The 14286-nt window shown below is 36.9% G+C and overlaps 1 protein-coding gene across 1 annotated transcript; it reads left to right on the top strand.

Moving 5' to 3' along the window:
* The first annotated feature begins 2504 nt into the window (after positions 1 to 2504).
* LOC124821155 (heat-inducible transcription repressor) lies at positions 2505 to 10301 on the top strand. Its single transcript, XM_047293012.2, has 10 exons — positions 2505 to 3115; positions 3689 to 3766; positions 3876 to 4432; positions 5375 to 6007; positions 6159 to 6313; positions 8184 to 8395; positions 8498 to 8631; positions 8763 to 9094; positions 9178 to 9281; positions 9785 to 10301. Exons 1-10 carry the CDS (start codon positions 2806 to 2808, stop codon positions 9853 to 9855), a joined length of 2586 nt encoding a protein of 861 aa, XP_047148968.2. The 5' UTR covers positions 2505 to 2805; the 3' UTR covers positions 9856 to 10301.
* The last annotated feature ends 3985 nt before the right edge of the window (positions 10302 to 14286 follow it).

The raw sequence follows: 14286 nt of genomic DNA, 5'->3' as shown, positions 1-14286 counted from the left end.
TTTCTCCCTTATATACTTGGGTAAGTGAAGTTTGCTAACTTTAAAGTTTCATTTATTAATTTTGGTATATGACAATTAAGTTATTACCAATTTCAGGCGTCATTGGCAGCTACTTGTGATCTCCATACCAAAGAACACTATTGTTTGGTTTTGTTCATTATTGCACAAGTCTCTTCCCAACCCTCTTAGACATGTAATAGATTGGTAAGAACCTCAATGTTTCAAATTTCTTTGTCATATAAATGTATGCTAAAGCAATTTTTTTTAATAGTTCCCTTGCAACACATATGATGTTATCTGGGAGAGCTACTACTACAGCTAAAAAGCTTGCATGGGTTCCCCTTAAGGTTTGGTATTTTAGTCCATACTTTGTTACATTATGTTCTATTCCAATGATGTTACTTAACATTTTATAATTATGACGATATATTGTAGTGTAATAGACAAACGGGGTCATATGAATGTGGTTACTGCGTCATGTTTTGGATGATGACCATTATTCGTGCACATTACACCAGTGGATAACAAAGGATAATATTTAGGTTTGAATTTTATTTTCTATATAGTTTAGATTTCATATACACTAATTGAAATCATTGTGTTTTATGCAAAAATTCAATATGACTGCTCCAATTCCAGAGAAATCACTTAAACTCGTGAGGAAAGCATTGACTAAATATGTAATTCAATTATATAATAGTATGTAGTAGATTTTAGGATACAGTAAGTTCTAAGTTTATGCTTCTTAGTTGTTTTATGCTTTTGTACATTATTATTAATTTAACTTTGTACATTAGATTGATTTATGCTTCGAAGTTGTTTTATGATTACATTTGATTGATTTATGCTTCTAAGAAGCTGATTTATAATTACATTGAATGTATTTAAGTTTTAATATAATTTTTATTCAAAATATATGCTTCTGAATTTTTCTGGACGGTTCTGGCTGTGAAATTATATGCAGGTCTGTTTCTGCAGTTGGGAATGTTGCAGAAACAAACATGTTCTTTAAAAAAAACAGGGGAATATGTCTCGGTTGTGACCATAACCGAAACAGAAAACCCCTATAGCATCAGTTTAAGCCACAACCGAGACGTAAAGACTGGCAGAAGTATCAAAAAAATAAAAAAAAGACCCTACTACCTCAGTTATAGCTCAAACCGAGGTAGTAGAGGCGGCCATACAGCCTCAGTTCATACTGAATCGAGGCATAAATGCCTGCGAAAAAAATAAAAAAAATCAAATAACATACTGTTTTGGTTAGGTTCGAACCGAGACAAAATCGTACCCTTTTATGCCTTGATTATGAACCGAGATAAAAAAGTTACCTCTTTTTGCCTCGCCTGAAAATGTCTCGGACTAGTGACATTAGTTCTAAAAAGAAAATCTAAATAAAGTTCTTACTACCTTTTGAATAACTTTTCTCAATTAGTTTTTCTTATATGTTTTAGGGGTCTAATAGTTTTATAGACTTAGTTCACAATATTTTGTTAGTCGGATAAGACTCAAGAAAGGAAGAGACAAATTAGTTCCCTTTCCTCCCTTTAAGCTTTCACTCTATTAGCTTCAAGATATTACTAAAACATTGAAATGAGTATCAAATGATATGCCACAAAACTAATGGAACGATCTTATCACTCAAGCTCAATGACGAAGGTTAGAAGTTGCGGGTAGCTTTCATCCCTCAATTATTTATATATAAATTAGTTATAAATAATTTTTTAATTTTTGTATATTTTATGTATTTGACAATCCAAAATTTTTATATATCTATTGGTACTTCATAATATTTTCAAAAGATTCAACACTGCTCAAGCTATGTATATTTTTCACTAAGTTATATATGTTTTTCTTAAGTGACATTACCATTGCTCAAACAACCTTGTCTCATTGGTTAGATGTTATTTGATTCACTTTTGTTTAATTAAAATATATGTTAGAAAAATATGTTTGATATGCAACTAAAAGTATTATATTTAATTTATGTTTTCAATATTTTTAAAACTACAGATATTATTCGGATCCTACAAAATCCTAAAGCATTTTCTCATTTTGCGGGAGAATAATTACAAAACATATCATTATGTCAAAAATTTACCCTCTATGCATTTCTTCGTCATTCCTTTACTAATTACCGATTAATCAGTAAAAAAACATTTTTTTCTCATTAGTTTAGTTGGACTAAAATTATTAAAAGACATTAAAGACTTTTTATAATATTATTGATACGAGTGAAACTGGATTCAATTTTCTGAAAATATCTTAGTTCTGAAGTCTTTAGCAAGGAAAATAATAATTAATAGAGTTTTGAACAGAAAACTATCTCACTAAAATCACAATAAGAACAAGAAAAACAGAAAAAGAAAAACACAGTAATTTTCCTTAAATCGTAATTAAAGTCTAATCTGACGTAATTACCCCCAAGTGAGGAGGATTAGACAGGTAGAGTATGGCATGATCTAAACGATGCGTTTGAGGGGGTGGTTTATTAAGAATGAAATTGTGTTGCGGCAGGGTGGAAGAGGAGTGTAGCATAAACAGAAACGGAAACAGATCGAGATTGCAGTTGGCACTACTCAGAGAGCTCTAATTCTCTCTCTCTCTCTCTGTTGGATCCTTCATCAGAGGTACCAATTCTCCTTTTCTTCGATCCTTCAATTCCTTCTTCACTCACTCATTCCCTTACTCCATTCTCACTACCATCACTGATTCACTGAACCAACCAACCACCACCCTCATTCACTTTCTCAAATTCACCAATCACCCCTAAACCCTCGGATTCCGATTTCCAGACAAACTCACACGATGAATTTCCTGATGCGTACCACCACGCACGTCTACTCCGATAGGGAAAAGCCTTCGTCCACCACAGCCCCAAGTCCCACGAAGACTCCGACTCCGACTCCAACTCCGTCGACTCCAGAGCCCCGCGCAGACAGCGTGTCGTCTTTGGAGAGTCTCATAGCCGAGGACCCCTATCTCCAAGTCGGCCGCTTCGACGGAGAGGTCGATGGCGAAAACGGTGCTCTCCGTTTCACTTCCAAAAACGACGCCTCCGTTTTGGCTAAGCACTTGGATGTTTCTGAAGAGGAAGGATGGATCACTATTCCTTACAGTATGTCTTTCAATGCTCCTACAAACTCCTCTTTTTTTCTTCCTTACTTAAGCCAGAGTTTGATTCATTATTTTAATGAAACAGGAAATTAGAGTGAGATCAAGGAGTGTGTTTGAGTTCTACTCAAAGAGTGAGATCAAGGAGAATGTAGTGTAGAACTTAACTGATTAAGTCTTGTTTGGATAAATTTTTAAACCAAGAAAACTACAAGTAAAATGTGTTGAATTTTCCAACATGTTAAAATCAACTTTGTATTTCGACTTTTATAGAAATTCCCTCGTTTAGCTTATCCAAAGTTATTTATCATTTATGCATTAGCTAGACTAAATTATGAAAATATTTGTTTAGACATACTTCCTTCTGCATTGATCATCACTTTGTTATTAACGTAGTGGCAACTCAGATTTGGACATGAGTGAAATTCGACCCAACATGGTTTTTGTTAGCACTCGGTTTAAAGTGTTAGGAGGACATGTTTTTTTTTTGTCTATGATAATTGATTATGTTATGGGTAGGATTGTTCTGCTTATGTGATGAAATGTGGTTCGTCTGATTTTGAATTTGTTTTTATAGAGGAACTTCCTGAAGATTGGAATCATGTGTCAGATATGCAGTTCTTTCGCTCCCTAGATCGTTCCTTTCTCTTTCCGGGTAAGATTCTTTACTTCTTTGGTACATGAATCAGAGTGTTTAAATGCCTGATTTGGTCTGCCAGTTGACATGGGAAGCTGATAGGATCTAATTGATGTTTTGAATTCAGGTGAACAAGTTCAGATTATAGCATGTCTGTCTGCTTGTAAGCAGGATATGGAGATTATTACTCCATTTAAAGTTGCCGCTGTGATGAGTAAAAGTGGCATGTCTCACAGTCATGACAAAGAAAATGGAAATATTGAAAACAGAGATGACTTAGTGTCTAGAGAAGAGCAACTGAACCCTACTAGAGAAGAGCAGAAAGACCTGGAACATGTTAACACGAATCACCAGGGGGATGCTTATGCTGGTGAATCCCTTTTAAGGATGGAGGTTCACAAAAGACAAACTGCATTGTTGCTACAGAAATTTGAGAATTCTCATTTCTTTGCCAGGATTGCTGAGGCTGATGAGCCGCTTTGGTCTAAACGAGGCTCTTCAGAAAAGTCCAACTCCATTGAACTAAATGGGCAAAGGATCTCATCATTTCATATTAAAGAGACTGCAAAAAAGGCATCTTCTATTAGTGCAGTTATTGATAGAGCAAATTTTGATGCAACTATTTCCAGTGGAGTGGCAAGAAATTCAGTCAAGCGTTGTGCGCTACCAAATGGAGATATAGTGGTACGTGTCATAAAATTTCAGTGGTTATAAATATGATTATTCATTCTTTTTATCTAAAATTTGTTTATGGATCATAAAGTTTGACATTCAGAAGAGTGCTACATTTCAGTTCAATTTGGGGTTTGAGCCTTATATAGTCTTTTGATTGCTTCAATTTTCATTTCCCTTGCATGCAACAAAGACAATGTATTTGGCATCTAATTCATTTGTTCATGTTGTTTGTAAACTCACGTAACATCATTTTTTAAAATGTATTAAATCTTACCGCATTTGGACGATGTCGAGCTATGAGTTTATGGGTACCATCCAATTCATTTTATTTTGTTTGTGTTGATAAGGATTTGGGTATTATAGTTTGCTTAAGTCTCACATCTAGTGTGCATGCCTGGCAGAGTGTTTCAGAGGGACTTGGTTCTCCGCCACACCCCCTTCCCCCTAACAACTTGCTTTTGGGGGAGGGTTTCTTGAGTGCTTGATTGCTTATCATTTGTAAAAATCATTTAGTAAAAGTGTATAAAATCTTACTGCATGTTGATAGTATTGTGCTGAATTGGTTGAATGATCTGCTATGATTCTTCTCTTAACTGCTTTTTTTATTTCTATGGGGTATTTGGAGACAAATATTTCCTTGTGTAAGTTACTTGGGCTGTTGCGGAGTATATTGATCTGTGTAATTATCATCATTATTTAGATTTCTGAAACATATCTTCTGTGATGTAGAGGTATTGTTTCACTCTTTCATTAGCTACTACCGGCTAAAACCTTTGTTTCTCATCTTCATTTTACTTAAGCATGTTTAATTTCAGATATATTGTAGTGGCATTTGCCTTGCCTGTATAGTACCTCATCTTTATGAAAATTTATCCTCCTTAAGTATGCCTGGCCATTCTCTTTTACCCAGCTTACTGATCTGATTCCATTTTCCTGTTTGGAAGGATCCAGGTTATTTTACAGGTGAATGTTGGTGTTGACTTTCTTAAAGACCCTTGTATAGAAATTCTCCAATATGAAAAGTATCAGGAGAACATATTGTCTTCTGAGAACCAGGACAATTCTGTTCACACACATCAGGATCCGTGTGGAGCTCTATTGAAATGGATACTTCCTTTAGATAACTCTCTCCCCCCTGCTTCCCACCCGTTATCTCCTCAGTTTTCTTCAAGTTCAGGAATTAGTAGCGCCTCTCAGAGGTCCACTATTTCATCATCATCTGGCTCTCAATTATTTTCCTTTGGTGGCCATTTTAGAAGTCAGTCCATGTCAGCAATACCCCAGAATATAACTCCACCAACAGCTCCTTTAAAAGCAGCTAGTTCTAAGCCAAACTTTGAAATTGAAGACTGGGATCAATTCTCATCTCAGAAAATTTTGAAGAAAAAAAGTGGAGCTGAAGAACTTTTATCTTTTAGAGGTGTCTCATTGGAGCGAGAAAGGTTTTCAGTTTGCTGTGGATTAGAAGGTATCTACACTCCTGGAAGAAGGTGGAGAAGGAAATTTGAAATAATACAACCTGTAGAGATTCATTCCTTTGCAGCTGACTGCAATTCAGAGGATCTTCTGTGTGTTCGGATAAAGGTTTGAACTATAATGTCATTGAATCAAATTATCTGGCATATTTGCCCGTATTTTTGTTGAATATTACTCCCTCATTCTTTTTTGGGGGCATTTATACTATGGACTATTTTCAGCTTCTGTTTTTATTGACATTTCATAAGTTGTTCTCCAGAATGTTGCTCCTGCACATGTTCCAGAAATTGTGATATTTATAGATGCCATAACAATAGTTTTCGAAGAGGCTACAAAAAGTGGACCACCATCATCACTGCCAATTGCGTGTATTGAAGCTGGAAATGACCATTCTTTACCAAATTTAGCCCTCAGGTTTTTCTTAAGTTTCTTACTTTTCTGTATTGTTACTTATCTGTTAACATGCTGTATACAACCAGATTCAGTTGCATATTTTTATTTCAGGTGGCATAAGTCATCAATGAGCATGTGAAAGTCGTCTAAATTGCCTCTAGTTGTAGCCTATTTACAGATTGTCTTAATTGCAATCTGGAATGGTGGTAGTTTAGTCCCACATCAGCTAGTAATATGATTAAAATAAAGTATATATATAAGAGAAATAGAAAACTTGTTTTGCAAGTCAATAATTTTGCAGGATTGAGTTATACCTTAGATACAACTCTTAAGATGGAATCAAAATATTTCCTATATCCATTGTTCAGCCACTTTCATTTTTGCCTTGCTTTGGCTGGAAGTCTTGGACGTAAGGTACAGTGTTGGAAAGTTACCTTCATCACATCATTCCTAGCCAGTTTTAGTTTCAACCTCTTTGGAAGTTGCCTTATTGCAACCTCAAGGGTTGTGATTTAGTCTCACATTAGCTACTGGTATTGCTGAAATATTTAACATATAAAAATGTTGTGTTAATCTCACCTTAGAAGTCAGTTTTTGTGGGATTCAGTTTAAACCTTGAATCCAATTGTCCATAATCAGTAAATAAAGAGTACAATATCCATTTAGATTCCTCTAAGATATTTTATTATTTACAGTTTTGTTGTTTAATCTATAATCTATAACTATATTTAAAGGGGATATGATGTTTTAGTGTACACATTTTGTATATCCTATTTTATCCCTATAATTACCCCAGTGATTATTTGTTACCCAAAAAATCTTATTTTTTTATTTAGTAATTACTCTCTCATGCTCTACTTTGCCAATAACTACACTTTCTAAATGTACCACACACTATTGTTTAACTACATTATCGCTCCTTTTATTTTCATTTATTTTTAATAAAATACAGAGAAGCCAGACGTGCCACTTTTTCCTTAGTATCATGAATGTTTCTTATTGATGTGGAAAAGGCCTTAAACTTTCTTAATCCTATGAAGGTTTAGGAGTGGGAGGAGAATCTTGCTTTTGAAGAGCAGAAATGCAAAATTTCATAGTAACCTGAGTTTTATTTAAAAGATCTTAATCTGTAGAAACTCGTGCTAAATGTGCCCCTGGTTATTAATTTACATTACCTATGGTTGTGCTGAGTGACCCAATCCAACCTGCTAAAGAGCAGGGCCGTGGGGAGATGTTATTTCAAAAGGCCGTACTTGTGTGTGGGGGTTCAATATGCAATTGAGAACACTGATGTTAATGGTGATGAAAAGGCCTTAAATTTTCTTCAGTACCATATTGGCTTTGGAAAGAAAGGAGAATCTTGCTTTTGGCAGTATGGTGAAAGTAAGGGTGACATATCTGTGACCTTTGAATTTTATTAAAAAGTGTAATAGCAATTCTGCAATATATCTATTTATTATTTTGATACTAATGTGTATGCCACTACTATAGTTGAATTTATTATTTCATATTTGACCAACTGAATGGTGAAGTGGAGGACATGGAAATAATATGTTAGAAAGTAAAAGAGCTATGAGGAGGATAATATTGGGAAATCTTTTAATGTTTATGCGTAGAATACAGTTCCCTTCCCTCGTGGAGATTTGGGGGAACTGTTTTTTTAACTTTTGGACAAGGAAACGATTGGATCCTGCCAATTCATTACCGTTGCTTCCCCTCTTCTGACATATATGAGTTTGTATCTTGTTGAGTATAAATCAATCTGATTAACTGTTAAAGAATAAAAGAAGGTGCTTAACAGAAAATATGGTTAGAGAAATTCAGAATTTGTTATATCCTTTATGTAGTTAACTCCGATCATCACCATCTAACTAGAAGTTTCTGATTATAGGAGAGGTGAAGAGCATTCTTTCATCCTTAAACCTGCAACTTCTATGTGGAAAAATGTTAAGACACAAGAAGAAGGCTCTCAGTTTCCAAAGTTGCAATCTCCAAATTCGGAATCAAAATCAAGTCTTTCCTCCAAGAGTCCTGATAGAACAAAGATCGTGTCAACTGACAATCAGTATGCCATTATGGTGTCATGTCGATGCAATTATACAAGTAAGTTTTTTTGCCCTCTCGTTTTGTTGGTGTACTACTATTATCTAATATTTTCTGAGTTGTTAATTGGTTGTTTTCCCCTTGTTTTAATGCTTAACGTAGCATCAAGATTATTCTTTAAGCAAGCAACCAGTTGGCGACCTCGAACATCAAGGGATATTATAATATCTGTTGCATCCGAGATTTCAGGAGAGTCTCCTGGACCATATGAAAGAAATTCTCAACTTCCTGTGCAGGTCAATATATGTTTTAACTATTGACTGTCTTTGAGTTTGGACTTGCATTTGGAGCTCGTATTTAGTTTGTTTTGAATATTTATCCTACTAAAATTACAGTTTGATTAGCTTCCTAGTTTCTCTTTTATCAGGTTTTAACTCTTCAAGCTTCGAATTTGACATCTGAAGATCTAACGTTGACAGTTCTCGCTCCAGCCTCATTCACTTCACCCCCTTCAGTTGTCTCTCTGAGTTCACCCACTAGTCCAAATAGTCCTTTTATTGGTTTCACAGAGTTTTTAGGAAGGATAAATGTTGAAAGACATGTCGGTACCACTCAGGGGGGGAGCTTTACTTCTCCTTTAAAAGAAAACGACAAACAAGATGATGTCAGACCTCAGTCAGTTTCAATGAATGATGATGTCATCCCCAGTTCTGGCCTAAGTTGTACACATCTTTGGCTGCACAGTAGAGTTCCACTTGGGTAATATGTCGGCTCTCATTTTTATTTATGACTTTGTTAAAGCTAACACTAATTAATATAAAACCGTGTATTGGCTACTTCAGATGTATCCCATCTCAGTCAACAGCCACCATTAAGCTTGAACTGCTTCCGTTGACAGATGGCATAATTACACTTGACTCTTTGCAAATTGATGTCATGGAAAAAGGTACAGATCACGAGACTTTCCCTTCTTAATCCTTCACTCAGAACAAGAATTACCATGTATTAGATTTATGAGAAGATGAACTGCCTAAAAGTCTGCTAATTCTCTAACTGTCATGATTGTTTTGAAGAACCACTCAATATCATAACAAAAAACTTTAACTTAGGCCAAACAATTTTAGTCATTCATTTTATAAGATTTTGTTTTGGCATCCCCTAGGTATGATATTTTTGTGCCAGACGCTCATTTGGGTCCTTTTTGTAAGTTGCTTGTTCTGGTTGGGACTAGTCATTAATTTCTTGGTTTTCTCGATGATCATGTTAGGTATTTATTGATGCAAAGATATGTTCTACAAGTATATGTTATGAAGTTTGGTTGATTTTGTGCATTGTTTCATTCTTCATGAGAAAAAGTTTCCCTGTTCTCCATATAGTGTTAATAGAGATGCAAAATGCAAATTATGATATTGCTCAGGTTCTTACGTGTTTACATTATGGTCTGAACAGGTGTTACGTACATCCCTGAGCGGTCTCTAAAGATAAATGCAACATCCAGCATTTCCAAGGGGATTAGTTAAGATGGACTCCGGCTGGTTGCATATTTCATTATTCATGTTATCCAGTGCAGTGGAAGCAAATATGGACAATTTGTTTGCCTGGATTTAGAATTATTCTTCCAACATACTCTCAGTGGCACGAAGGTAACTTCCTTTCGTTATCGTAGCATTGTGATGGAGTTAGCGTGTTAATTTGTCCAGAAATAGCGGTTCACTTTGTATTGTAAAAACCACGAGCTTAAAATAGATTGTTACATACCCCTTTCAGGGGAAGATTGTAATCTTTATAGATAGATCGATTTTTTTGTGAAGATGTACTTATCTCTGACTCTTCGGACTGAAAGCATTCATGGCTGTAGGCAGCTGCAATTCAGTGCGTTTCAGTTTATCATCACTGGAAGCCTTGTATTCATGACTTTACCTTTTTTATTTTTTTATTTTTATATTATTTTTGACAAATTATTACACATGGTTTGATGTGATTGCATCTAAATCGTGTCAAGTGGCCTTTGAAATTGCGTTGCGTATTTATAGGGAATGTTTTAACATTATTTCCTGGACTACCAAATATGTTTTTTTGTGGATAACCTCTAGCACTTCTTTCTCTTTGTTGCGGGACATAGACAAAAAATCTTGTCTCTCAGGATGTGAACCATAACTAAGAGTTCCTTCCATGCTAATGAATCTTTTTCTAACTTGTAATTTATTTCAAGGTATGCTGTAATCTATAATTTATTAAATAAAGGAAAATGATACTCGAACAACCAAATTTGACAACATTTCGACACAGCACACGTGTCAGCGTTTGAGCGGTCCACGTTTTTAATGGAAAAAGCTGCTGCAATCTGAGAATTTCTGATCAAACCTGCTTCAACGCTGACGTGGCGAGGACGGGCACGGGCAGTTTAGGGTGTGCGTTTCAAATTTGAATTTTATTTTCTCACTTCGTAGACAGAGAAGCGGCGCGAACAACCAAAACGACTTGTGTGACCTAGACAGAGAGACGAGAGAGTTGGAGAAAGGAGGGATCACGAGCGACAGAGAGAGACGGAGTCCTTGCCGGAGTGCCGTCGTTCACTGTTGAAGGCCGTGTCGGAGAGATCGAACGTCTCCAGCCCGTTCCGTTTCACGGCGGCACAGGTGCGACGTGGAGCGGTCGACGCGAACACGGCATCGTGTTTCCTCCGTTCCGGCCCAGCGACCTAGGAAGGCGTTGAAGGTGTCGCTTCGTCCCAGGTGGTTCCGTCCCTGTCCCGGAGTGCCACCGGAGTGCCGCGGGAGGTTCGTCGGAGTGTGGGCTGTGAGGTGGACCAAAAAGAGGGGTTTTCCGCACTGTGAGTTCCACCGACACCTTAGGCAACCGTCTATGTTCCAACCGCCACACGTCGTCTTCACTGAAGGTTGGTTTGTTTTTTGATTTTTCAGTGGAATGAATGTTGAATACATGGATGATGTTGTTTTTGGATTGGATTTGGTGTTGTTCTGTTACTCATTTTTATACAAGTTCTGTGGTTAATATTACACTGTTGCTGTAATTCTGTTCGATTGGTAGTCATGGACCTAGTTGGCCTTGCTGTCAAAAAACTTCAACCCAATAACCCACTTCATTCGGGTTTGGTAGCAGTGATTTTGGTGAACCAAGGGTCCTAGAGAATGTATTTTTATGGGAGACGATTTTGTTAATAAAATGTTAAGAAATTGTTCCCAGATTACTTAGAAGTAGCTGAAATGAGGGAAAACAAACAAGCCACCCCAAAATGAGAGTGATGGACGTAGGTGGTCTTGGTGTGCAAAAACTGTCACCCAGGTACCCACTTATATTGCCTAAGGTACCAGTTCTGTTCCTGTAGCATGGGTGTTTGAAAATGTTGTTTTATGTGGCACGAATTATATGTTGAAAATATGTTGACATGAGTGCTCCCAGATTACTTAGAAGTAGATAAAATGAGGGAAAACAAACAAGCCAGCCCAAAATCATAGTGGTGGACGTAGTTGGCCGTGGTGAGCAAAAACTGTCACCCAGGTACCCACTTATATTGCCTAAGGTACCAGTTCTGTTCCTGTAGCATGGGTGTTTGAAAATGATGTTTTATGTGGCACGAATTATATGAATTAATAAATGATTATTATACTTTTGTTGTATTTTTTGTCGTGTTTTAACAAATGCTGACAATGTTTGTTATGATTTCCAATTTGTTGTTTTAGTTGATTGTGTTGGTGTAATGTATTTTCATTTTTTGTGTTGGTGTAGTGTTATTACACATTGAATTCTGTGTTATTTTGATTTGGGGATTACTGTCATGTTGGTCACCTCCTGTCTAGTTCAAATATCTGGCATTTCTTAAAGAGAGTTTAAATTAAATTCATTGTGCTTGAATATGAATACTATGTATTAAGTTTCCGTTTTCTGTTCATTCACACCCCATCCGTGTAGCAGTTCAAGCAGCACGCCCATGAGAAGCTTGGGAGCTGCAACGTTGGAAGCATTCACGTCCAGCTGCATCAAACAGCAGCAACGACAACACACACCGTCTTCAAGTCCAGCCGAATTGGATGCACATGTTGAGATGGGAGAGAAGTGGAAAGCTGACACAGACCTTGTTTATTCCAGCATGGGCAGCGATGGTGTGCAGAACATGCAGAAGTGTAAACAAAATGGAGGGCCCCACATGGCTTCATCTGACAGAGAAGCAAAAGAGTGATGGAAGAAATTCATTAAAGGTTGCTAATGGGAGACAACAGCATGGCAACCTGGCTGGAAACGCACGAGGCAGCACCAGAACGAAACTTGAGAATTTGGCTTTAAAAGAGTGAGAGGCCGTGAGTGAGAAGGTTACGCTTGGGAGGAGGCTCTCGGTTTTTCTCCTTCAAGTTCAGTAGATTAGTTTTCAACTCCAGATAATGTAAGGTAGTGAGATTGTTGTATGAGAGTAGAGGTGCCGTGAGGTGCTGTGAGGTGCATAGTGAGATTGTAATGAATTTTAATTTGAATGAACAATGTCATTTAATTTCCTGTTACTGAATTGTCAATTTTATTCTACTGATGCGATTAAATTTCTGCTGAAATCTGATCTGTGTTGTTGTGTGTCTGCCATTTAATTTATACTGTTGTTGATTGTTTGCAATTTAATTTTTACGTTCGTTTGTACTGATAGCTTTATTGTGCGAGTTTATTGTTCCTGCAATTGCGTTTCTGCTGGTTTTGAATTCTGCACGTTTACTGTTTCTGCCTGTCAAACCGTTCGGTCTTTAACGTCACTGTTAGAGATCGTTCGTCCATCTTTCATCTGATTTTTATTTGCTCTGTGACGTTCGGCTTGTCTCTGTGGTCGTGCTTGTTGTTTATCGACCGTTCGTTCTTTGTTAGAGATCGAATGGCTCCTTCATTTATACTTACATCTACCGTTCGGTCACAGTATGGACGTTCGGTCTTTACCTTGCTGCTTTAACCGTTCGGTGTTTAGCTCTGGTCTTGGTACCTTTAGCTTGATGAATGAATATTCTTGTACCGTTCGGTCATTAACGTTCGTTTTTGTGTTTGGTTTAGTTTTCAATATCATTTTCCATTGCCTGTTATCTTCATACCGTTCGGTCACCTAATACCGTTCGTCCTTTTCATTAACTGTTTAAGCTGCTTTTACCGTTCGGCTTTATTGTGCTCATTTCTGATTTACTGCCTTAACCGATCGGCCTTGTTATAAGAACCGTGCGGTTAGGACGCTCGGTAATTACCGTTCGCTCAAATCCGTTTTCGGAGACCGCTCGGTCTCAATGTTATTACAGCTCGGTTTTTACTTCCGTGCAATTTATACTTCAACCTTTCGTTCTATGCTTTGAACCGTTCGGTTTTCTGCTTTCAGATTTTAGTTTTCATAATTTTGTCAATTGTTTTTAACTTTCAACTTTTAATTAATTTAATTTTCCTTAATAACTCGTTAAATGGATTTAGAATCTTAAACAAAAGATGAACATTAGGGCACCTATTGCTGCACCAAATTCAATAAACTGGCCGTAAAAGGTTATCATATGACGCTACAAAGGCGTACATTAACATAATTACAATTTGCTTCTTAGGAGGACCACGAAAGTCACTATTGACTCGGTGTTCAAGAATCCATATAACAATTCCAATCACAAAAGATGAGACAGTCGTAGCACACCACATATCTGCTGTAAATGGTTTGAGGAACACCCAAGCACTTGATCCTGATTTGTGGATAGGACGAGCGTCCTCTGCGCACTGGACGAGCGTCCTCTGCGCGCTGGACGAGCCTCCTCTGCGCGCTGGACGAGCGTCCTCTTCTCGATGCCCACAGCCAAATGATGCGCTCCCAATCCTTATTCTGCTTCGAAATAAACAAACAAAAGCATAAAAAACATTCAAACAGTGAAAATTATACTTATATCAACAATTATATACTTTTTCATGACAATTAACACTAAAACTTACTC

The sequence above is a fragment of the Vigna umbellata genome, chromosome 1 (assembly GCF_029865625.1).
Source record: "Vigna umbellata cultivar VRB3 chromosome 1, Vumbellata_1.0, whole genome shotgun sequence".
Lineage (NCBI taxonomy): Eukaryota > Viridiplantae > Streptophyta > Magnoliopsida > Fabales > Fabaceae > Vigna > Vigna umbellata.
This window is presented reverse-complemented; position numbering and strand designations above follow the sequence as displayed.

Bases quoted from the DNA above. Each gene is read 5' to 3' on its own strand.
- LOC124821155 (XM_047293012.2), top strand. From the start codon at position 2,806: ATGAATTTCCTGATGCGTACCACCACGCACGTCTACTCCGATAGGGAA. The intron at 3,767-3,875 runs GTAAGATTCTTT...TTTTGAATTCAG, and splicing joins TCGTTCCTTTCTCTTTCCGG to GTGAACAAGTTCAGATTATA. The intron at 9,095-9,177 runs GTAATATGTCGG...TGGCTACTTCAG, and splicing joins CACAGTAGAGTTCCACTTGG to ATGTATCCCATCTCAGTCAA.